General features: G+C 31.6%; 4 protein-coding genes across 5 annotated transcripts in view; 2 read left to right on the top strand and 2 right to left on the bottom strand.

The window, feature by feature from the left end:
* Positions 1 to 1,609: 1,609 nt before the first annotated feature.
* On the bottom strand, positions 1,610 to 7,688 carry LOC131853983 (nuclear transcription factor Y subunit alpha). Of its 2 annotated transcripts, none has more exons than XM_059205095.1 (9): positions 7,560 to 7,688; positions 6,608 to 6,781; positions 5,559 to 5,622; positions 4,899 to 5,024; positions 4,405 to 4,496; positions 3,905 to 4,087; positions 3,487 to 3,569; positions 3,146 to 3,233; positions 1,610 to 2,254 (listed from the first exon to the last, which is right to left on the bottom strand). In XM_059205095.1, the coding sequence occupies exons 2-9, from the start codon at positions 6,770 to 6,772 to the stop codon at positions 2,180 to 2,182; spliced, it is 876 nt and encodes a 291-aa protein (XP_059061078.1). In that variant the 5' UTR covers positions 6,773 to 6,781; positions 7,560 to 7,688; the 3' UTR covers positions 1,610 to 2,179. The 2 variants fall into 2 exon arrangements, with proteins under 2 accessions (XP_059061078.1, XP_059061079.1); XM_059205096.1 differs by lacking the exon at positions 7,560 to 7,688 and adding an exon at positions 7,323 to 7,546.
* An 862-nt stretch (positions 7,689 to 8,550) lies between these two features.
* On the top strand, positions 8,551 to 10,983 carry LOC131854008 (uncharacterized). The gene is made up of 4 exons (XM_059205130.1): positions 8,551 to 8,717; positions 8,804 to 8,980; positions 9,528 to 9,856; positions 9,991 to 10,983. The coding sequence occupies exons 3-4, from the start codon at positions 9,534 to 9,536 to the stop codon at positions 10,646 to 10,648; spliced, it is 981 nt and encodes a 326-aa protein (XP_059061113.1). The 5' UTR covers positions 8,551 to 8,717; positions 8,804 to 8,980; positions 9,528 to 9,533; the 3' UTR covers positions 10,649 to 10,983.
* A 4,574-nt stretch (positions 10,984 to 15,557) lies between these two features.
* LOC131853981 (uncharacterized) lies at positions 15,558 to 16,798 on the bottom strand. Its single transcript, XM_059205089.1, has one exon. It carries the CDS (start codon positions 16,640 to 16,642, stop codon positions 15,962 to 15,964), a length of 681 nt encoding a protein of 226 aa, XP_059061072.1. The 5' UTR covers positions 16,643 to 16,798; the 3' UTR covers positions 15,558 to 15,961.
* A 335-nt stretch (positions 16,799 to 17,133) lies between these two features.
* The window catches only part of LOC131853958 (N-alpha-acetyltransferase 15, NatA auxiliary subunit), a 104,692-nt gene continuing 97,408 nt past the window's right edge, over positions 17,134 to 24,417 (top strand). The window contains exons 1-9 of the mRNA XM_059205056.1: positions 17,134 to 17,291; positions 17,568 to 17,652; positions 18,797 to 19,059; positions 19,810 to 20,117; positions 20,513 to 20,647; positions 21,733 to 21,873; positions 22,394 to 22,661; positions 22,991 to 23,147; positions 23,412 to 23,536. Of these exons, the coding sequence (XP_059061039.1) occupies positions 17,235 to 17,291; positions 17,568 to 17,652; positions 18,797 to 19,059; positions 19,810 to 20,117; positions 20,513 to 20,647; positions 21,733 to 21,873; positions 22,394 to 22,661; positions 22,991 to 23,147; positions 23,412 to 23,536 (1,539 nt within the window). The 5' untranslated portion in view covers positions 17,134 to 17,234. The remainder of the gene's footprint in view (positions 17,292 to 17,567; positions 17,653 to 18,796; positions 19,060 to 19,809; positions 20,118 to 20,512; positions 20,648 to 21,732; positions 21,874 to 22,393; positions 22,662 to 22,990; positions 23,148 to 23,411; positions 23,537 to 24,417) is intronic.

Below are 24,417 nucleotides of genomic sequence, written 5' to 3'. Positions count from 1 at the left end.
TTGAAAAGCAAAATTATTTCGAAAGATTTCGGACAGTGTGTGTCTATGTCTATATATACAAAACTTACTCCAATTATATAATTAGAGAAGTGTATTATATCTGAACCTGATTTTCCTTTGGTTAAAACTTAAAAGAATAAAGTCACAACTGTAATACCAGTTAGTGTACTCTTGAATCTAATTTTAATAACGATTTCATGTCAATACAATTTTGACTCATTGTTTTGAAACATACTTCTTTCATTGACCATGAATATATATGGATACTGTCATCTATCTTATATGGATACTGTCGTCTATCTTATATATAAAATTCTCGTGTCACAATATTAGTTACCATACTCCTCCGAAATGGCTTGGCCGATTATTATGAAATTTTATAAGCATATTCAATAGGTCTGAGAATAAGCTACGAACTATTTTTCATACCCCTTAAGTGGCAAAAAAACGTTAAGGGTGGACACCACACCACATCCACCCCTCACATTTAAAAAATAATACTTTGACAGTATACAATACGAGAGTATAAGAAAGTTCAAAAAGACAATCCAATAGCAGTCGATCGGAATTGGTTTCAAGAGTACACCCGGCTTGAGTGTTTTTCTTTCATTGTTAACTATTATGAACTGTTCAACTGATCATTTGACTTATTACAATACTAATGTGATGATCTAACAAATATAAAAATACCTAATTATTATTTAAAACACATTTAGTTAGCTTAAAAGACACTCTGGAGTGTTACAGTACATAAACACCTTTGATTTTTTTATAAATGATACAGTAAGTACATGTTAATTATAGGTTCAAAATGAACATTACAAATTGAAAAATTGACTGTATCAGCATCTTTGTTATACATACATATGCTAGTATATACCATATATTATTTTTACAATGAGTGAATTAGTATATATTCATCATAATATTCATAATATTCATCCTGTCCTCACTCACCTCATTTACAAAAAAGCTAGTGAATACCAACCTCTCAGAAAATGAGTTGGTACCATTAGACAGCCCACTCTACCATCGCGTGGCCTCGAGAGTCAAATAAAAAGGGCGTCTTTCCCCGATTTCTTGCTAAATCACATACAAATTGCAAGAAATCGAGACGACAGATATTACATATCAAAAACCATGTATGATCTCATTTTCAAAATGGAAATTATTCTAAACATAATTGGATATAAACTTATTTTAATTGAAAAATTCAATATTAACAACTATGCAAATAAAAAAAGACAACAATAATTTAAACAACTTTAAAACTATGTTTCATTGTATATAGTACTAAAAAATTGCAACTCCGTCCTTATAATAATTTAGTTGTGTCTGTCATAATAGACGAAAGGGGCCTACCATCATCTTAGTTATTTCTTGTAAACATTATCAATCAACGTGCAAAAAAAGTTATATCTAACAAAAGCTTTTCTAGCTTCAGTAAGATTCATAAGACTGGCCAGCAGAACATAAATAACACTTTGGTACATAAAAGCAATATTTAGGTCCGCCGCATATTATCATAAATGTTCTGTTGTACATAACTTACTAAGTCAATTATATACACTTTATTACACATCACTTAGAACAAAATATGAACAAATATGAATAAATTCATACCAATTTTTATATTAATTTATTCATAACTTTAACTTATTTCCAATCAATTCGCTGTGTACTATTAAGTTCCCATTCTCATAAACACACCTTTAGGGCAGTACAACAAATGTACTAGCTTATAAATATGAACTCCTAATTCCATGAGTTACTTTCATAAACTCAAAAGAGTCAGGCTTGCACTATATACAATATATTTAAACCAAGAGATCATAAACTCTCAAGATTAATATCAATTTCTTCTATTTATTTATTCTATCCATTTCGCGCGCATATTCTAGTAAAGTGTCTGAAGCCTTGTCCAATGTTACCAGCCACCAAATTTAGCCAAATCAATGCATTTGATTTGGCCCAATTTGGCATATCACTACATATATGTATATCAGAACATTTCTAATTGTATATGGACGGCCTAACTGCTAATTTCTATTTCAAGGTCATATACAGATTAGTGACACATCTTACACTTGTCTAGTCGGAGATCACAGATGATATGGACATCCACATTTCACTGAACATCACAACTCAGTCACATTTACACTTGTTTCATTTGTATCTGCTACGTGGACTGGAGTGGTTGATGTGGAGCAAGTCTCCGCCATTGGTTCGGTTGCCTTTCTGGGGTATCCTCATCCTGTAAGATAATTTATTCATTATGTTATTGTGGTATCTCATAAGAACTAAGTTACTATATTTTTTTCATATGGTTTCAAGCCCACGGTAATTGTTTTTTTTAATGGATGATATTTATAATATGGTTCATCCATCTGCGCAAACGGTTTACGATAGCAGGGCACCAGTGGAGGATGATAAGATGAACATGAGGTCAGGTCAGTTACCCCATCGTTATAAATTTATCACTATGGTTTCCATCAAGGTCCAGCTGACATGGTACAGCAACAGAAATGTCATCAGACCACTACTACATATATACTTACTAACAATTCCCTTCAACAATAGAGTTGAGATAAGAAATATAGTAATGAAGGTAAATAATAGGGTTAACAAAGGAATAATCCAAGACCATTCACACAGTGCCATTTAGTCCCAAACTAAAAAGACCCTGTACTACAGATACTGGACAACTGATAGATAGAAAAAACATAATTTGCACACGAATAAATACAAATATCTGTATCACATGAGGAATTTATTGAAGCCCCTTCAATCAGTACTAAGGCAATGCTACAACGGTATACGACCGGGAGGTCTCAATGGAAAAACATTTATAAATATGTTGCAGTTTCCTGTTATGACAGCACCCTCTATAGTACAACTACTATGTACAGAAGGGCTCCTAGGTGGCGCTGTATGGTCCGGGTGACTAACACAAAGTTGTCTCCATTAAATGGATCAAGAAACACCCGTTGATGCCACAATATTTGCTCCTCATTTCAAATAATTAGGGTCGGCAATGCGCTCGTGACACCCCTGGTGTTCCAGGTGTCCATAGGCTATGGTAACCGTTTACCATCAGATGAGCCGTATGCTTGTTTGCCACCTACATAGTATAAAAAAAACTTACATGTATGATAGTGATGGACACTGTCTCTGGTTTCAAATCTTCCAATATTTTGATATCTGGGGAGAGACTTGAACCGTCCATATTGTTCCTGCATTAATAAAATACAATAAATAAATATAAAGGAAACAATATTATATATCGCTACAAGGAGTCTTCAAGAATACTAGCACTACTTATTTTTTTCTTTCTTTCTTTAATTCTTTCTTACTTCTAGTACTAGTAGTCTTGAAGACTCCATCAATCGTCATAAATTATGGTTAAACATGTTCACGCACATTTTTTTTGTGTTAAGTAGACGAAATTGACTAAACTAACAATAGTATAACTTTTACTATACTTACTTTCGACTTCCGGAATGAAATCTGCCTCCTTCACCGCGTATTCTGTTCATAGCGTGTCTGTGTCTTGACTCGTGTAAGTATTTCTGTAACATAAAGATAACAAATCTGTTATGTGTATTAATAATAATATTTTAGGGCAATCCACACAACGCCATCTAACTAAGCAGAGCTTGTGTACTGGAGACACGAATTTTATTATAAATTTGTATCGCCATATGGAAGATATTATTTTTGACCATACTTAATTTTGTTCCATGTATGTACAATATAGTTTTTGGTTCAAATGAATAAACTCTAAAAATACTAAACAGATTTTTACATTACTTTTCAGATAGCATATTGCTATCTGAAAAGTAAGCACCATGCATGTATGTCCTATTTAAAAAAAATAGACATGTCTACAAATTATGGAACATACCGGTCTCTCTTTAGGTATCTTGCCCTGTTCATGTAGCTTGGCTCTGGCGGCTCGTCGCTTCAGTATCCTCTTGTACTGTCGCGCGTTCACATATAGGAGGGGTTCTTCATCAGAGCCAGCTGCGGACGAACTCGCGCCCTCCGCGGCCGCAGCTGCATTATTGTTATTGTTACCGTTTACCATCTGTAAATACAAAAAAACGAATAAAACAAATGGAACAGTACAATTTCGGTACAGAATATGTGGTAATATTATTTGTAAAGTTTGCTATAGGACCCTACATAACAAAATATGATATAGTTTTGAAAATAACATCACTACCATCTTCCATGATAATTTGAGAATAAATAAAAAATTAAAACACTGATTATGTTATAAAAATTACATAGTTACTTACCATGAGGTGGCCCTAACTTATTTGCGATTATATTGCAAATTACTATAGGACTTAATATATGAAGAGTACTAATTAAATTAAAGATATATATACTATATATTACCATAACAATGTTTGGTTGATTGACAATTTGCTGTGGTTGTACTGTATTGCCTACACCAGCTACTTGCACCAGGTTTCCATTCAGATTAATAACTGTAAAAATTACATAAATAACCAATTAGAATATAACTAATATCTATGCATACAACAAAATTGTGAATTGTGAAAAAATACAATCTGTTTTAATTATATTTGTGTGTTAAGGTTTTGCTTGAAAACAACTGGAGACGGAGAATTACTAAAATGTTTTTTTTTTCAAATTCAAATGTATTTGTGTAAGTAGAGGAAAGAAAGGTCTTACAATAAATATTATGTTTCATACTCTTCTAAAATGATGTGTACAAATATGTGATTTAATTAGATTGTTTTTGCGTACACATAATATATATTTTAACAACATATTATGTGTACGCAGACTGAGAAAATTTCATATAAAATAGAAAGAGCAATGTCTGATATAAAATTTGATAAATAAATTATACAACTTGTACCAACCAGCTGGTTGATGGATAATCTGATGCTGATCTATAGCAGGCTGGGCACTGGCTGCTGGTTGGTATATGAATGTTTGACCGTCTGCTGTCTGCACCAGCTGCATTGGCTGTATATTGTTGCTGGCACCTGGAAGCAGTTATTGAATGATGAATACTTTAGCTATATGATGAATACTTGGATGAGTAATAGGGTTTCAATGGTAGCATATACAGTCAGTATAATCTAGGATGAGACTTGAGAATCAGCCATTGCATATGGGTTAATAATATTGTCTGAGAGGAACAGGATTGTTAGTAATGTGAACTAATAACTCCATTAATTGCAATGTAACATGTCAGGTCACCTCCACGCGATTCTCCCTGGAAACCATTGTCATACATTCCAGGTAAATGGGTGGTATGATGGGTTAACTGACCTGATCTCATAGTCATCCTATCAACCACCACTGGTGCCCCGCCAGGGCGTTAGCATAAGTCAGTCCAACATTTCATTCTCATCTATTACAAAAAAAATTGTTTTGTCCAGTCAATGTAAAAGAAAATATGAATTAATACTAGCTTAAGACAGCCATTTACAAATTTGTGGAGGATTATTTAATTATGTTTGCTGTAGAAGCTACATGAAATAAAAAACTATTATATTAATATTACTATAATTTACCCTGAAGGCTGGATATTGGCACAACTTGCAATTGTTGCAGCTGTTGACCATTAGGAGTTGCCACCTGGAAATAAACAGAACAAAATTAAAAGAAGCAAGATGTTTTCCACAATAATTGTGTAACAGTACTAGGTTCTCCAATATCTATTACTTGTTTTTACAAGACATTTTTACATTTTTACAATTTAAATATAGCATAGCTGGTGTAATCACCATTATGCAACATCATAGACATTAAGGTAACTAATGTAATGTAAGTTGTACTCTATTACCCACATTTGGCCTCTAATCTAGGCTGTTGTGTGATTTATGGTAACTATATATTATAAAGAATTCTGCAAGATTGATAACTGTTAAATTAGAAAATAGTAATAATACTACTACCTGGATCTGTGGAGTTCCAATCTGAATGCATGTGTAACAAAAATAATTAATAAATATAAGTGTAAACTGTGCTATGTATACCAGACGCAGCAGAGCTCATATTATAGTTATAAAAGAATGATGTATAGACATATTCTAATATATACCACCTACACCAATACAAATGGTGTTGATCTAGAGGTATAGCACACCACCTTACTTCCAATAATGCAGGTTCAATTCCTCATGTGATGCAAATATTTGTATTAATGAGTATGATTGTTTCAATTGGACTAGCAATCGACTTAACAACTATTTAAGTATTTCATTCTCTAGTACCCATAACATAATCTCTACTTAGCTTGTGATTAGATGGCACTGTGTGGATTGTCAAGGGTTATATCATTATTATATACTCATAAATATAAATGTTTTTATTACTTGAGAATATTACCTAAACCATTGGAAAATGTGGCAGACTGCTCAACTACTACACAACAAACATTGTTATATTAATACAATTATTACAAATTATAATTGACTAGTTAACCCATGCAACTTTATCACACACACAAAATTCTATCTAAATCTTTTCAGTAGTTTTTGCATGAAAAAGTAACAAACATCCATCCACACACACAAACTTTCACATTTATAATATAAGAAAAATGATTAATGAATGTCACCTGTATAGCTGGTCCCGAAGATGGTATTGCATGAACAACAATCTGTTGTCCATTCGGGCCTTGTATCACATGTGGCGAATTGTTCATTTGCAACACTTGTAATTGTTGGCCATTGATGGTCATCACCTGAGCACCATCGGTACTTTGGATCTGAGCATGCTCCATATTGAATCACTAGAAAGAAAATATGTAAAAGAAATTAAGTAATCGAATATTAAAAGTGTGTGGCCATTATAAAGTATGTATTTAAAATACATATATGTAAATATTACTCTGTACAACTTTGTTTTTATATCATAAGCATAGTGGTAGGGCATATTCTCCGTAATATAGTCTGTATACACAAAGTACATTTCAAAAAGACAATCATATTGTTTATCTTATAATAGAACCTGACTCTCAGTTGAACCAATTAAAAGAAATTGTTGTAGGTCAATCATCATGCTATTAACAAATTTTTAGGTTTGTAAAACTTAAGAGATTAAACTGTTCTGAACTGAACTTTCGCCTGACGTTATATTTTTTTATCTAATTGATATCAAATATTGTAGAGTATTATATTCCCTCTTCCATATGAATTACGTACTCTTTTTAAGTCATAAAACAAATATGTGGGATGCGGTATCTGTAGGTAGAGTTGGTACCCAAAGCTTTACAGCAAATTGCTTGATACTATGTTAAATTTAAACTAACAATTGGGAGTGAGTAAACTTACATATATTAAGTACCCAATTCTCATAATTTTATTTACATGTGCGCTATCTTTTCAAGATATGAAACACGTCACAAACGAAGGCCGAGAACGAAAGCAACGTAACCAAAATGGCTGCTTTGGTAATTTCAACATGCATGATAACATTTTTTCCATTTTTACGTACAATTTTATAAATATCCCGAATATACATATAAACAACAATCACAAAGGGAATTTCGGCGAAAATTGTAAACTTACATTGGAAGTCCTCACTGGTTTTTCGATGATTGGTTGACAAAAGATAGACCAATGGATGAAGTCAATGATCCTAAGAACGCAGTAGATTGGTTCGACGTAATACCACTCCTAAAGAAGCGCGGTTAACTCGCTACCCAATCGTTCTCGTAATTAAAAATTGTCTATGGTTAAACTCTGGATCAGACCATTAGATTAAAGTAAAAAAAGTAAGTCTGTCAAGAAGTAATTAAATTTGTACTACGAACTCAAAAACATTTCATGATTATCACGAATTACGGGCAATAATTTAGTTATGGCTTTATTATAGAATGCATTTAAATATTAAGGAATGTAGTTAAAAAGACAGATTTGCGATTATGCAAGAACAGTTTGATATTTATAGTTGTGAATGCTACAACTCGGTTCATATCTATCGCATATATATCCAAAATACAATAATGTATAATTATAAAACTCTATATCACTATGATTACAATAAGAGCCAAATGTAAGGCTAATATTTACAACTGATACTACCGGCTTTGCTTAGTAACTTCCACTGTTAAGTAAATACAAACAATTTCATCAATGAAAATGAAAGAAAATTTCAATTATTTTTTCTAAATTAATTTTGAATTAAACAATTAAACCTTGAATAATGAAACCATAATAAGTAATAATTTGCGTTCTAAACATCATTTATTACTTCCAGTCAAAGAGTAAAATTAGTGTACAAGTCTAGTTGACTAGCTTAAAAAGTTTTCTATTGGGTAGTAGAAACAGACACAAATTACGTAGTAAATCTTTAGTTTTGTGGTGTTCTTTAGTTACAGTAAATATTATTAAAGATTACCTAACAACCATAGAGACACCATATCTGAAGTGTTATGAAATGTTACATATTCTGTGGCCATTCCTTAAAAAAATAAGAAAAAAAAAACAAAACAAACGAAATACATCACAAAAGATTCTGTTAGACCATGTTTTTCTCATAATTTCATAATTTAAATAAACGTATATTTGCTTTTGTGAAAATTGTGAATCAGGTGGACACTTACATCTTAATATTAGTTAATATATTTGCGAATGTTTATATAACACGCACCCGTAAGATGAATTCTATAATATCTGATGATATGACCCGAGATCATTTGGCATTAGAAGCAGCAAAGTGTATTGGTAGGTTATGTTTTAAAAGTGGAACTATTAATTTCAGTCAATTGTTTTCGAAGTTTATATTGTTGTTGTGTATAATTTTATTTCAGAAAACATATTTACAAACAACCAAAACGTTAGAACTTTACATAAAGACTTGCTGGAAATAAACCTTTCGATCACAGCGTACTTATTAGAGAGTAAACGACGCTTGAAAGAGCTCCGATTGGAATTGGCACACGAAGCAAAGAGCTCACAAAGGGTTGTAGAAATACTGTCTGAAAAATGTGAGTAAATATTAGAAATTAAGTACTAGTAGTAGAAAGAAATTGTCTCTAGCATTTCATGGGATTATACCTACTTAAACAATATTAAACACTGAAGACCCCACCCTCAGTTATTTGTTGAACATAATATACATATTATTCTTTATCATTGTAACTATTTAAATACAAAGTAATTCTTATTGGAAAAATGTTTTATTTATATGTATAAAATGGCCCCAGTGGTCTAACACACCACTTATCTCTGATGGTCGCAGGTTCGATTCCTCCCACAATACAAACTTTTGTATTTGACTTTATTCATGTATATATGGTTTTTTGTGTCAATCTAGGTGTTTTTTATTTAAATTGTGTACATAAAGGAGCAACAGTTCAGTTATATTGAACATTTATTATTTGAAAATTATATTGTTAAATTAAGTAAATTAAAATTAAAATCTTTTATTCTGTAATTGACTATATGTCAGGTATAATTAATATTCTTATTTGTGTCAGATCTAAAAGAAATTGAGTATGTTTTGATAACAATTATTCTGTTTTTATATTACAGTGTAAAATGTCTAAATTACCACACATGCAATGCAATTCATCCCAAATGAATAAAGACGAGTCACAAAACAAATATAGTTATACAAAATTCACTGAACACCACCAAGCTAGGACTTTCATAAATTGGTACAAACACATGATTGACAATGAAAGACAGAATCTCTGCTTGTACCTTGCTGATGATGCCATTCTAGAGTGGTTTGGTAGAACTATAAAAACTAGGAAAAAGCTGTCTGCGTTTCTCAAACATGATATGCAGTGTTCAAGGCATGATCTTACTACTGTAGAAAGTATAAACAAGATTGAATTTAGGCAGGGCAGGATCTCCAGGTATGTAATTGGTATTTCGATGTAGATAGACATACTTTTATGTTTGTGCCAATTCCTTAATTATTATAAAATAATTGTGTAGAGGTACATTTTAGGCAAATGCTACAAATTCTAATTAACAATATAATTTTCAGAAAAGATGATAATCCAATTGCCAGTCCGCTTAACTCTCCTGACATAAAAAATTGTAAAAGAAGTCTCAAAACTACTTGCAACAGTCCTGAATGGGCAGAGGGGTGTAATCCACAAGATGATATAAAAGAGTTGGATTTTGTTAACAAGCGTCTAAAAAGACATCATGTTGAACATCTCAATCATAATGATGAAGATGTGGTACATATGAAAAATGGACTCAAAAGAGAATGTAGTGCAGATGAAGGTGTAGAGGTAAATAGTAAAGGTGACAGTGTGCTTAGGAGACGAGTGAAACGAAAATGTGTGCTGGTCACACCTCCAAACTGCGAAGTGGGGCAAGGAGATTGTTTGCCTTCTACAAGTGGGGCAGATTCTGATAGATCCCATGATACACTCAATGCCCAACTACCTAAGCTAGCTGTTGAATGCAATGGTTACATAGAATTTGCCAGATCAAGAAATAGTAGGAGCACAGATACAATGAAATGGGATAGAAAGTGTAAAATCCAGATTAGTTATTCACAAGACCCGTTAAACATTGGTGAGTATATCATATGGGCATTGATATATTCTGGTGAAAGTAAATGCAGGAGAAATCTTTTAGCTGCCTTTGAAGAGGCTGCTAAAGAAGAGGCTTTGCCAAATTTTAATGATTAGCATTATTTAATACTGCCAATATCAAAATAATATTTACATTAAAATATTTGACTTTTCAACATTTGACAAATTCGACTTTTTAATGAATTTTATTGATTATTTCATGATGTTTAATGTGGTGACAAATAAAGATGTTGTGTCACATTATGATGTAATGGCGCCCTTCACATATATAGCCGACATCCACAACTTACTATCAGGTGGGCAGCCTGCTTTTTTTTCATTCCAATTGTATTAAAAAATAGTTTCACAGCTAAAGTTAAATTCTACATGTTCTCATAGATAGCTTGAACAATTGGGTCACCAGACAGGCCAACAGACTTGGTCAAGTTTTTAGCAAGGCCAGATGCCTTCTTCATCATTTGTCATTTACCTTTGCATGTAATGTAATCCTTTGCAATGGCATGTTTCTTTACATGTAATAAAATTACATGAAGATTTAATAAGGCATCATATTTGCCATTATAATTTTAAAAAAGAGAAAAAATGATTCATTTTATGAAGTAAATTTTGTCAATATGAAGATTTCGTTATATACCTCATCTAATATCTATCTCCTGTAGATATTCTGTCCTAGTTTGGTACACTGTATGTCTATTATACACAAGTTGTCTATTATAACTATACAGAACATTTATTTTTTCCTCTTTTTGAGGATATTTTATATGTACTTGCTGAAGTATGTGATATAGTGAATAGTAATAATACCTTTATCTTTTAGGATTAAATTTTTAATTAGGTAGGTTTACAATATGACTATTTTTGTACCATGAATTAAGTAGTTGCAATATACTGAAAGTAACTATTAGTTTTTATGTCTTGATTTCATATAGGGGGACCAATAATATTATTGTTTGGTAATAATTTGCATGGAAGTTGAATTAGGTTTTATAATATTAATACATTGTGTTAAACTGTAACAATGTAATTTTATTTAGTTTTTGTGTGTTTTATACATTAATTATATGTAAGCTGAGTGTTGGATAACTTTTGGACAGTAATGTTTGGATTTTTAACACAAATTTAAATAATAGAATCTCTTATATCTTATGCATTGTTGTGTAAACTGAAACAGCTCTTAAGTCCTTCGGGGACACATCTCCCATTTTGATCTAATGACGCTATAAAAGATAACTGCAGCCAATGGCATCCTAATATTTCGATAAGAATTCCTATTTGTCTTTGCATAACTTAAATATATTGGTAGATATATGAATACAGCAGATATACAGGTCATAATACAAGTAGCAATACTATAATCTGAATTAGATTTATTTTATCTATAAATTTATAGAATATATTGCAATGATGTGCAGGATTATTTTTTATAGCTAATTTCATAATAAGTAATGGAGTATCGAATACGGCTCGCAGGTCGGTTATGTAAAGTTTAAAGGCCTTATGCAACTAGATAATGAGCTATTGTTACGATGGGAAAATCTGCTTTATTTCAATTACCACCGATTTATAATTTAGTCTCAAATGTTAGAGAATGGTAAGTTTTAATTTTGTGTTGTTTTTATCTGTTATTAAGTGATACTAGCTTTCATACCTGAAATTAATGTATACGCTTGATGTATGCAGATTCCCCGGGGTAATAAATACAGAATTACGTAGCATTTGTATCCGCTCCTATTATATGGTAGTGGACAGAGACCATAGTTACATTAAGTACACACAAATTAAGTATATTTTTTTATAGTGGATTTAATTTTTTTTTTTCATATTTTATTATATGTGTATATCATTTCAATACTAAAAAATCATTTATTGCAATACGCTAGATGGCTTCGGTTAGTCTATTGCCCTGGGTGAGATAACAATGTAACAAACCATCATCAAGTAGGTAGGTACGGTTTAAATCATGGGCTATTTGAAATTTGCATTATACGCGATTTATAAATACCCGATAGCTTAGTTACAAGATGATGGACGATTATATAAGAAGTTTATAGTAAACTAACTTCTCAAACTGCCTATATGTTATAATTGAAAGTAGTTAAGTTTAGTTTCATTGGAAATGAAAACGTTTTCTTTTGTATGTTCAGGAATATGCAAGTGATTCTGTTAATTAAACAAATAGCACTATTTCCCGAGGAATTACCGGTTATGATCTTCATTCCGCCACCTCACTTCGAAAGGCGGAATAAAGGCTTTTTATAAGAAAGAAACTATAAATGATCTTCCCAGGTCTTGAAAAAATCCAGCTAAAACAGCTGGGTCTATGCCATTATATGAATTCTAATGAGATTTAATTAGGTCTATATTATATTAACTTTTAAGTTTTGTTACAATGTCGTTACTTGTGAAGTAATAAAAATACAAAGATTTTTGTTTATACTAGAGATTATAAGGTAAATAAAATTTTTACAAATAACAGTGGGATTTTAATTTCAAGTAAAAACACATGTTTATAAAATATTTATTTGTCCTACGTTACAAACAGGAAGAACAACTTGCCAATATCAAATATTCCAATACATATATCACAATTATTTCATACAATAAACAAGTACATGTTACTCTTCCGTGGTAACCCTGTTCCTCCCAGCTATTGCACAGAATTACATTTTATTTATATAATCTGAATGGCAAAAAGACGGCAAATCTAATGGTCAATAGTAACCATCGCCTCTATACATGAACGGCACTACAGACATCATGTTATTACGTGACACCCGTGGTACCACACCATACGTTGCCATTCCAGTAGATGCTGTCATGCCAATTCGTGTAATTTCTCTGCCTGATCGAACCCTACAACCAAAACAGCTTAAAAAGCAAGCTGCTTGGCGGCGGAAATTAACATTGCGGCTAGTCATAAAGATTATCAACTATACTCCATATACACATATTTCTACCTTTTCCTCCTAGTTAGAGGATGTACCTGGAGTTATGAATACATAATAATAAGTGTAAAATCACGTCTTTATAAAAGTAAAACATTGTCAACGTACAACATAAAAATCATTAGTTGTTTTATTTATACATATTATTCAACAAAGTCCCCTGCTGCGTCTATAGGACGCGTATTTACGGACGGATTTTCATGCTGTTTCCATCCATAGACAGAGTAATTAAAAAGTTAAGATGTTTGTTGTTCTTTTGTAAATAAAAATACTAGTGCGAAGCAAGGGGTTGCTAGTACACAATACATATAAATACAACAGTTGATTGTTTTACACTTGCTATTTTTATAAACAATAGGTCTTTTAGCAAGTAAAGCTGCCACTAAGGAGGTTGCGTCTTAAAATTCTACGCATTGAGAGAAGCTGGTGCGGAACGGATTTGTGATCATTACACTTGTGATAATATATGAGTAGATCACATAAATAAATCACGTGGTAGTCATGACGTCAAGGCATAACTTACAATATTTCTGAGTACATTGTTTATGAGACATATACATTGTTTAAATCTATAATTTAATTTACAATATCATGTTCAATATGTATAAAACAAAATATTTAGATACTTGAAATTAAAATAATAATGTTATAATATGACACAAGTATCTCAAGTACATTATAAATTAATTTCAATTTATAAACCACATCTGTCATCAAACAAGGTACGGTACAGAACTTGGAATACACATAACATCTAAATAGTTAATTCTAAAATGATTCAAATCACTGCATATATAACAGGTTAGTGAGGTGAATATTGAGCAAAAACTAAACCTCATTTTAAATGAGGTTTTATACTGAAAGAATGGCAATGTCTATTTCCAGGTAGTTTCACAAGTAGGATATTATGGGGTTCATTTTTCAACCATAATCAACACTTCCACATGTTACTAAAAGTATTTTAATCAACCCATAATTTTAATTAAGGCCTCATTATTAAATCAGACATTGCCAAACTTGGCCAAGTCTTTTTATATATACTAATATTATAAAGCCGTACAGTTTGTTTATCTCATTCAATGCCCTAATCTCGGCAACTACTGGTTCGAAAAGATTCGAAAAAGGCAATTCATTGCGCTACGTCCAATAAGAGCTGAGCAACAATGAAAAATGTAGTTAAAACGGAGGAAATGCATTCTTTTTAGAACAGACGAAGTTGCGCGTTTTGCTAATTCATAATTAAATTGAGATGTAATTAGTGAGTGCCATTTCCATAATTAATCTGTAACAGATGCTTTGCACTTATCTGTAACATAATACCTACTTATTAATGTTACAGATAAGTGCAAAGCATAAATGTATATTTTTAATACCTACTAGTATTTAAAGTAATTATTTAATATGATGATAATTGAAATGTTAGGTTTAGAAATTGAAAATGTCAGATCTAAAATTAAATTTTGAGGCACTCCTGATGGCAACAAATATTACTTAATAATGAGCTATGGATAAATGATGTCACATCAACATGTAACCAAATGATTTTAGCCTGCAGTTTAACAAATATGATGTCATAGAACAACATAGGACTATTATACTTAAACCCAATAATGCAATATCTTGGAAAACAAGTGTGCTTATTGTTCTAATGTGACTTTCATGATTTACTATTATTTTTAATTTTATAAAATGAAAGTAGTATGTGAGTTATACCCAAATTAGATTTAAAAATAATCTTCACAGACAATATTTCTAATAAAACAAATTATTGTTAATGTACATACAAAATATAATTTCTTATGTTACTGTACTTAAGAAAAATAATGTTAGACACATATGATTAATGTAATTAATGTTGGTATAAATCAGAAATTCATTTAATAAAATTAAAAGTTTTCTAATTTATTTCTCTACCAATTTATAAATGCAAAAGTTTGTGAAAGCAGATGTTTCTTGCAGCTTATGTTGAACAGATCAAATCTTGTACACAGGTATACAATATTATAAACTAAAAAGTAGCACACTTATTGGAATGAATTAGGTTAAGTATTCTTTATCATATTTTTTATATGTATTTGTGTCCTAAATATTTATTATTGCCCCTTTGTTTCAGAAAAATATTATATAAATTCAATGTTTGCAGGAAACAAAATGTTTTCAATCAATACAAATAATTTCAACACAAACTATATAATAATAATACCAACAACATTTTGGACTCCTTCTATCACTACTATTTAACCACAATTTTGAGTATCTGTGGTAACATTGCAAAAGAAACATTTATTTAACAGTTTCATGTAACTTCAAAATAAGATCAGGTTTCAGCAATGTAGTATTTATGGCTGATATGCTACTTATATATAATTCTAGTCAATTTTGTAAAAAGAAAAATAAAACACATGTTTTATGACTTCATACTATTCAGTCAGTTATATGGCATGCCTAGACCATACATAGTCTATTAGAATTGAGGGTCAAAATCTGGAGCCTCATTAATAGCATTTGTATCTTCTAAGTCTTCTTTAGCTGCATTGTCTTCAATAACAGGCTCATTAATAGGATTGTGGACATTAAGTGCTGGGCTTAACTTCGGAGGTAGCGCAGCTGGAGTCACCTTAGAAGGAACTGCAGCTGCACTTTTAGTTGTTAATGCAGATTTCAACCGTTCAATTTCTTTTTCCAAATCTTCAATTTTCTGTTTCCTCTCTGTCAACTGTGTTGTTAATGTGTCCTTTTCTAGCCTCAAAGTCTCTAATGTAGCAGATTTACTTAATTGTAAGTTTTGCAGAGACTGTAACTCAGTCTTACAAAATTCTAAATCGACGCGCGTTCGGTTGAATTCCTTTTCCGATTTCAAAATCTTGTTTTTATACTCAGAAACGTCGTCGGATAGTCTAATTTTCTGTTTATCTAAATCGTTAACTTTGCTTACATACCCATCTCTCTGTTCCAGTAGTGTGAGCGACTCTTCCATACACGATGTCTGTTGCTTTGAACATTCCTGAAGCTGTGTGCTAATTTCTGCAACTCTAATTCGCAATTCAGCTTCCATACTCCAACTATTGAACAGTGAAAGTAAAAGTAAGATGCATAACGCGAAGACAATGTACATCGGCCAGCGTCGCATGTTTTCTATACCCATAACTTATTATAATTATGATATAACAAAAACTATTAACGAAATAAAAAACGTACTTAAAAAATATTTTATAAATAAATTGAATAATAGATAGATATTATTATTTTAGTTTAGAGATGTTTCGTTAATTTAGTTAGTTATTATAGCTATACTTATTTATTAAATTTGACATATCCACTTTGAGTATTTGACTGACATTATTTTGATTTTGACAACACGATTATTCTACCATTTGTTTGAGAAGGATTTATAGAATTAATGACTCTATGACAATTAGTACATTGAATTATTATATTTTTTATTTTCATTCCGTCATTATGTTATTAAATATTGCGTTGTAAATTCTAGATTACACTAACATTTATTTTAAGTATATCACGTTAAATGTTCATATCTCTCTAAATTTTCCATTAGTTTTGTTTGGAGGGTGAACAAAATTTGAGATTGGCAATGTCATTGATCACGTGACCACTACTCTAGCATCCATAGACAACAGTTCTTCATCGACTTCTTTGGTTTATAGCCACGAGGTTTTTAGAAATATTCGGATTTATTAATAAAATAATAAACAGACACTTCTTTTTCTTTGAATAAAATGCCACCCAGTAATCCTTTACCGCCTAAAGAAAATGCACTTTTCAAACGAATTTTGGTAAGTCCTCGTGTAAACATTTGATTTGGTTCTGTTCGACTTGTCATTATTTTTCGTTTTGCACTTCAATTCATATAATAATAAATTATATTTGGTTACCGCCAAAAACATTTTGTGGATATTTAATTTTTAGATTAATATATATCACCTTATAGTAATTTACGCTATATAATTTACAAGAATTGGCCCATATCAACCTTGCACTATTTGCTGCAATGAATCTAATAATAAATATAGGTTACAACTTTGAATTATTAACGTTTTATTATATTTCAGCGGTGTTACGAACACAAACAATACAAAAATGGGTTGAAATTCGCCAAACAAATATTAACCAATCCAAAGTTTGCAGAGCATGGAGGTAAGGTTTCTTTATCTGTGTTAATTTAAGATTTTAAAAATGAATTGCATCTCTTAAATCTGTAGAAAATAAAGGATAAATTATCAAAGTTAAACAAGAAGTCTATGCCAATATTTATTGCCCAACTTAATAGATTATAAAAAAGGTGTGCTTCAGTTACTGTAACTATTATATTTAGAACAATCTCAACAATAATTTAAGCATCATACATTTTTACATCTTTTAAAATATTTATCTAATTTCAATATCTGTCTGTACCATTGAAAATGAAGACTATTTGATTCCCTAAAATATACAGATATGTTTGTAGCCTTCCAAAAATAGTTGTCTGAGTCAGTCAGTCTAAACATTGCTCCCTGTTATTTTGTTACTTAACTGCAATAACTGTGTTTCTTGTAAATGTTAATATCATTGTTCATACTGAGTGTGGTGAAAAACCAATGGGAATTACTGAAATGATTATTATGATTATTTTTTCTAATTAAATATATCCTCTATAGTTTGTATTTTAGTAAAACTAATTTAAATATATTTTTGATATTTTTCTAAATCTTGAATAATGTTTTATTACCAATTTGTATACCAATAAAACATTTGCTGAAGTCTAATATATGTATACTGTTACTACTGCTGGTTAATTTACATAGTTTATTTGTTCTTGTATGGCGTCTAAATATCTTGTACTGTTTTAATCATTGGACCACCTTCATCAAGTAGAAATTGGACACCCTAACTGATAGTATAAAATTTAATGTAATTCTTGTACGAATCCTACATTTGATGCCAATGAGGATTTACATCCATACCCTGTAAATAAGTTCCTATACCATCACAGGCGATGCATAGCAACACAGTTGTCAAAGCATTTTGTTTGATGTAATAGAATGGATAGAAGTGCTCATGCAGATGTCTTAGTCTAAAAATTATTTCACTAATTAAAAGTTACACAATCTATAAATCAAATAATAGAGTGATAGATTATGTACTTCATTGCCTCTATCAGCTTTACCATGTTGCATTGTTACCATTGGGGCAATCAGTCCCCATTACTAACAATTTCTTTTCCCCCAGTCTTAATCACCTAAAATTGTTTATATTCAAATTGTAAACAGTAATATAATCATACTGACATATAATTTTTCAGAAACATTGGCTATGAAAGGCCTGACTCTAAATTGTCTTGGACGAAAGGAGGAAGCATATGAATATGTCCGTAGAGGCCTTCGCAATGATCTGAAGTCACCCGTTTGCTGGCATGTTTACGGTCTTCTACAGCGTTCTGACAAGAAATATGATGAGGCAATCAAATGTTACCGTAATGCTCTCAAATGGGAAAAGGAAAATATTCAGATTTTAAGAGATCTATCGCTTCTGCAAATTCAAATGCGAGATTTGGAAGGTTATAAAGTAAGTATAGTACAGCAGATATTATGAATAGTAATCAATCATTTTTAATTTAAAGATGTATATTCAAAGAATATAGTTTTGGATCAGTAAATACAATTCTATCAACTGATTCATTTAACTGTGCTCCTTGTTAACACTAGATTGATATCTAAGATTCTTTGGCAAAAAAAAATTCATTTAAACATGTAATACTTTGAAATTACATATTAATTATTTAGTATTGAATATATACAACAAAACAAAAAGTATGTGTATTTTCTATTAATATACATTTTGTAAACTGTTTTGCACATCTGAGAATTTTGTTTTAAACTATTTTTTCAACTCCTAGTCAACATTTGAAATCTTTAGCAGTGTGAAGTTACACATATAACTGAGATCATTAACAGATTCATTAGAAACTTATTATTGTTTGCTTGTTTGCACAGTTACACTGGTAGTGAATAATAAGAAACTAGGATGCATTAATACTACTAGAAATAATCTGCTTTAATTTTACAATTACAAACTCAAAGCAAATAAGTTTGAATCATATTTTTATTTCAATATGAAATTCATATTGCATTCAATATATTATTGCATTTGAACTACTGCTAATTTCATTATCCTATGTAGTCTATAAGAAGAATAATTATAAGGATATATAATTATTTAATTTTTTTTAAATAATTATATATCTGTAGACAATTATTATTTTTATAACTCTGAAAATAATTATTGGTATTACTTATATATCTCTTTATCTTGTAGGATACTAGATATCAGCTCTTCATGCTCAGACCCACACAAAGAGCTTCATGGATTGGATTTGCCATGAGCTACCACCTTCTGGGCGATTATGAGATGGCGAATAGTATTTTAGATGCATTCCGCACAAATCAAATGAAAGGCCCTTATGATTATGAGCATTCAGAACTGCTGCTATATCAAAATATGGTTATAGCAGAGTCAGGCCAGTATGATCGTGCTTTACAACATCTACAAAAGTTCCAAAGCCAAATTTCAGATAAGTTATCAGTAAAAGAAACCTCTGGTGAATATTATTTGAAACTTAAGAGGTATGTGTTTATGTCTTTTATTTTGTTATACTATTGTAGTGTTAGGATCCTTTGATGACTCCTGTACCATTGATTAATGGATTATTTAAGGATGTAAATGCAAGATAGGAGAATAGACTCTCCATTACTTTGGGTTGTACCAATTGAAGCTGTGACTGGAGAGGGAACACAAAAACTAGTATAAAAAAACAGAATAATTGTATTATATGTTTATAATTCCTAAGAAGGCTCACAAAGAAGTATTCAAAAGTAACATATAAGATAGATAGAATAAAATTAAAGTACCAATACTGAATCCCTGTTTTAATTATAATAAAATTTAAATATATTATAATGCAGAGTCAGAGTCCTTTTCAAAGCGGCAAGTTTTAATGACTGATATAATTGTTTTATAGGTTCAAAGAAGCAGAAACTGTCTATGAGGACCTTTTAAAGAGAAATCCAGAAAATGTTATGTACTATCAGAAACTTATAGAAGCTAAACAACTTAGTAATCCTGATGACAAAGTGGCCTTCTTTGATGTATATAAGTGAGTCTTTTGTGATTTAAATATGAACAATGGTTATTGCATGTCATAAGGTTGTGTCTATATATGTCTTATGAGTAGTATAACCATTTATGAGATAGACTTTGTTTAAATTCAGGTAATTTCCAATATTATGTATATACTAAAATAAATAACAAAGCTAGCACCGTCTAATGTGTTACCACAGATCTCCCATCTATTATAGAGTACTACAACATACTTAGTTGTCAGTACCCACACCTCAACTTCGACACTTCAACCGAGCTATACAAATTTTGTAAAATGTGTTTCCTTTGAAGGGTGATATATGACAGTAAATTTATAGAGTATGGGGGCATTAAACATTAGTACTTGCATGGAAATGCCAACACATGAAGTTACCCCTTATTCATCACATGGTATTGTGATCCTCATGAATATTGCCAGTTGCCACTTATCCTAATTACAAAGAAAGACAGCCCTCCACTTAAATAAAACAGTAATGCCAAAATAGCATTACAGATTTTACTGTGTAGCAGAGTGTGTGTAACAGTCTCTATTTTATATTTCATGAGGAACATGAGTACTCTTGATTCACTTGATAAAATTTGTAAAAATTCTAGTAGTAGTTTTATAAATTCATAAAATTCATTGTTTATTGTTATTTGTACAGAATTATGTAATGCTTCTTTATTCCATTTTAATTCAATATTTAAGTTATACGTTATCAATTTAATTGACGCAAATTATAAGTGATATTACAAAAAAAATGTATGGACCTCGCTCTCACCACTTCCGCTACCAAGAAATTTTCTTTGTAACATGTGTTTTGGTTGAAGTCAGTGAAATTACAGGATAAGAGACATGATATTTTAGTTCCATCATAACGAGATGTATGTGATGCTGTATATAGGTGATGGTTACCACTTACCATCATCCATCCATGTGGTCCATCTGTTTGTTTGCCATTTCAATTACATAAAAAAAAAGCTTTCCGCACCGAAATAATATAAAATTCTCCCAATATTCAGGTGTATGGTCACCCGTATCCAATAGTGAGGATTGGGCGCCTATCAAACTGTAACGAATACCTAAAAATGGTTTTACAGGAAAGAGTATCCCAAAGCAATAGCTCCGCGGCGGCTACAGTTAACTGATGCGCAGGCGCAACCAGTTTTCCAACGACTAGTCGACGAGTACCTTAGGCACGGGCTGCATAAAGGCATCCCGCCGCTTTTTGTTGATCTGAGGTAAAATATCTTTACTTATTTATTTGTATATTTTCAATGCACATAATACTAAGATATGAATATAATTGACGGCCTCTGTGGTCTATCGGTTAAGCACACCACTTTACTTATGATGGTTGCGTGTTCGATTCTTCGCACGGTACAAACATTTGTATTCATGAGTATGTTTTTGTATCGGTCTGAGAATTTCATGTATACTGAATACAATACTACTGATATTACAATTGTAAATAAACATTATTATTAGTATATTTCCATGCAACTATTATTATGAGGTCATGATATTTCGACGCTGTACAGAAAACAAGCTAAGTTATTGTTTATTCATAATACTTGTTTGTTTTGTTTAGTTCATTAATATTTCTATAGTTAATGAAAATTATTAAGATATTCCTTTACTCGCGAGTTGTATAACAAAGATTAAGAACCCCTGACTATAGAATATATGTCCCATATAATCAAATAAAAAAAAAGTTTATTATTATTATATAATCTAAAAATATGATATTCCAATTTGCAGATCGTTATATGCCGACCAAAGTAAAGCGGACTCTATAGAGAAGTTAATATTACAATACATAGAGAATTTATCAAAGACTGGCACGTTTAGTTCGGAAGCGAGCGAAGTGAAACAACCGGCAAGTGCGTTACTATGGGCGTATTACTTCGCCGCGCAGCACTTCGACTATAAGAAAGATACGGATAGAGCATTACATTATATCGATGCAGCGATTGAACACACCCCTACACTTATAGAATTATTTATTGTTAAAGGGAAGATATATAAGGTATGTAACAAATTTCAACTTTCATAAAATATCTTTTCTTTTTTCTGAATCGTTTACTGTTTTTTTATGGATGATAATCCAATTGTGTACTCGCCTGCGCTAACCGTTTACGTTGTGCATTGGAGGCTATGGTCAGGTCAGTTAGTCCATGGTGGTAAATTCTCCAGGAATTTATCCTCCCTGGTGTTTCATACGTTCATAGATTATGTTAACTGTTTACCATCAGATAGACCGTATGCTTGTTTGCTACCATCGTAGTATAAAAATAGTATACAGTGCGAACTCCAATCTCAATAGTGTGTAATAAGGTCCAATGTTGATTCCGACAGCATGCGGGCGACCCTGTGGCGGCGTATCAGTGGCTGGAGGAGGCGCAATTGCTGGATACGGCCGACCGGTACGTGAACAGTAAATGCGCCCGCTACATGCTACGAGCTGATCATCTAAAGCGGGCAGAGGACATGTGTGCCAAGTTCACTAGAGAAGGTATTAATGCAAATTTGAAGCCCTTTGACATATATTTTAATATAATTTGTCGTAAAACAATAGTACTTTCAGATATTTGCGCTCACTCGATACTGGACTTTGTGGAAGAATATGTTACGCACATATTTGTATGCTTTATGTTACGTAAAAATTCGACAAGATACATTAGTATACAAATGTTTGTTCAAACTTTGAATATATCAATTGACGTATAGGTTGCTATATCTACCACGTAGTTTATTTGTATTTTTATATGGTTTATAGGCGTGCCTGCGACAGAGAACCTGAACGAAATGCAGTGCATGTGGTTCCAGACAGAGGCGGCGGCCGCCTACCAGCGGCTGCAGCAGTGGGGCGAAGCGCTCAAGAAAGCGCATGAAGTCGACAGGGTTAGTATTGGTTTTTAAAAATATGATACATTTTATTATTATTAGCACTGGGTTCTTTCTGCCTAGGGCCCATGTATAAATTACGTCATACGATGGAAGGGGGTCGCCAAACTGTGTGTGGTTTTGAGGTTCTAAATTTTGTGACGAACATTTCAGAATGTAATATATCTAAGCATTAACACGAAGTTTGAATTATTCACGAAAAAATCTACTTTATCATTAAAAAATAAGGTTTAAATTATTTAGTTGACACGATTATTGACGGGTTAGTAGTATAAAATTCAAAGTGTGTGAGGGAGGGGGTAGTCTCTAAATGAGCCCAGCTGTTACAAAGCTGGAGGAAAATGATAATATTCATGTAGAGTAATTTATGAAAGAAAATGAATGAATGTCTTCCCTGTATATGAATGTGTATAGAAAGAAAGAAATATACATAATATACCAGACGCCCCGTCGTCGTGCCGGGTTGCAATTGTCCTAGACAACTTTTTTTTAATATAATTTTCTTAGCTTTACTTCATAATACCACCTATACCTGAAATACAACAAAGTACCTTCGATTTTGGTAAATTACCCCATTTAAGTACTGGCAACATTAACAATTTCATTTTAGCCTAGTATTAAAATATTTTCTTATTTTCTGAATAATACTTACTGAAAGCATTATGCTTTATCTTGGACTACCAAGGCTTAACATTTAACCGGTCAATTCGGATTGTTTTCTTTGAGCTCGTTCCTTCAATTAAGTGCCATTACCACTGATGTACTAACAACAAACGTGTCGATAGTTTTATGTTTACTTGATATGGTGCCATTCTCATGCAACACTCAATCAGTCTATAGGTAATTTGTCTAAGACTTGGACATATTTTTTATATATG

The sequence above is a fragment of the Achroia grisella genome, unplaced genomic scaffold, assembly GCF_030625045.1.
Source record: "Achroia grisella isolate CSIRO2021 unplaced genomic scaffold, CSIRO_AGI_Agris_v1 utg918, whole genome shotgun sequence".
In the NCBI taxonomy this organism is placed as follows: domain Eukaryota; kingdom Metazoa; phylum Arthropoda; class Insecta; order Lepidoptera; family Pyralidae; genus Achroia; species Achroia grisella.
Note: the sequence above shows the minus strand (reverse complement) of the source record. Positions and strands in the feature narration are given on the sequence as shown.

Coding starts and splice junctions, on each gene's coding strand:
- LOC131853983 (XM_059205095.1), bottom strand. CDS start 6,772: ATGGAGCATGCTCAGATCCAAAGTACCGATGGTGCTCAGGTGATGACC. Junction 3,570..3,904: donor AGATACCTAAAGAGAGACCG/GTATGTTCCATA, acceptor TTTATGTTACAG/AAATACTTACACGAGTCAAG. Junction 3,234..3,486: donor TTTCATTCCGGAAGTCGAAA/GTAAGTATAGTA, acceptor TTATTAATGCAG/GAACAATATGGACGGTTCAA.
- LOC131853981 (XM_059205089.1), bottom strand. CDS start 16,642: ATGGGTATAGAAAACATGCGACGCTGGCCGATGTACATTGTCTTCGCG.
- LOC131854008 (XM_059205130.1), top strand. CDS start 9,534: ATGTCTAAATTACCACACATGCAATGCAATTCATCCCAAATGAATAAA. Junction 9,857..9,990: donor AGGCAGGGCAGGATCTCCAG/GTATGTAATTGG, acceptor TATAATTTTCAG/AAAAGATGATAATCCAATTG.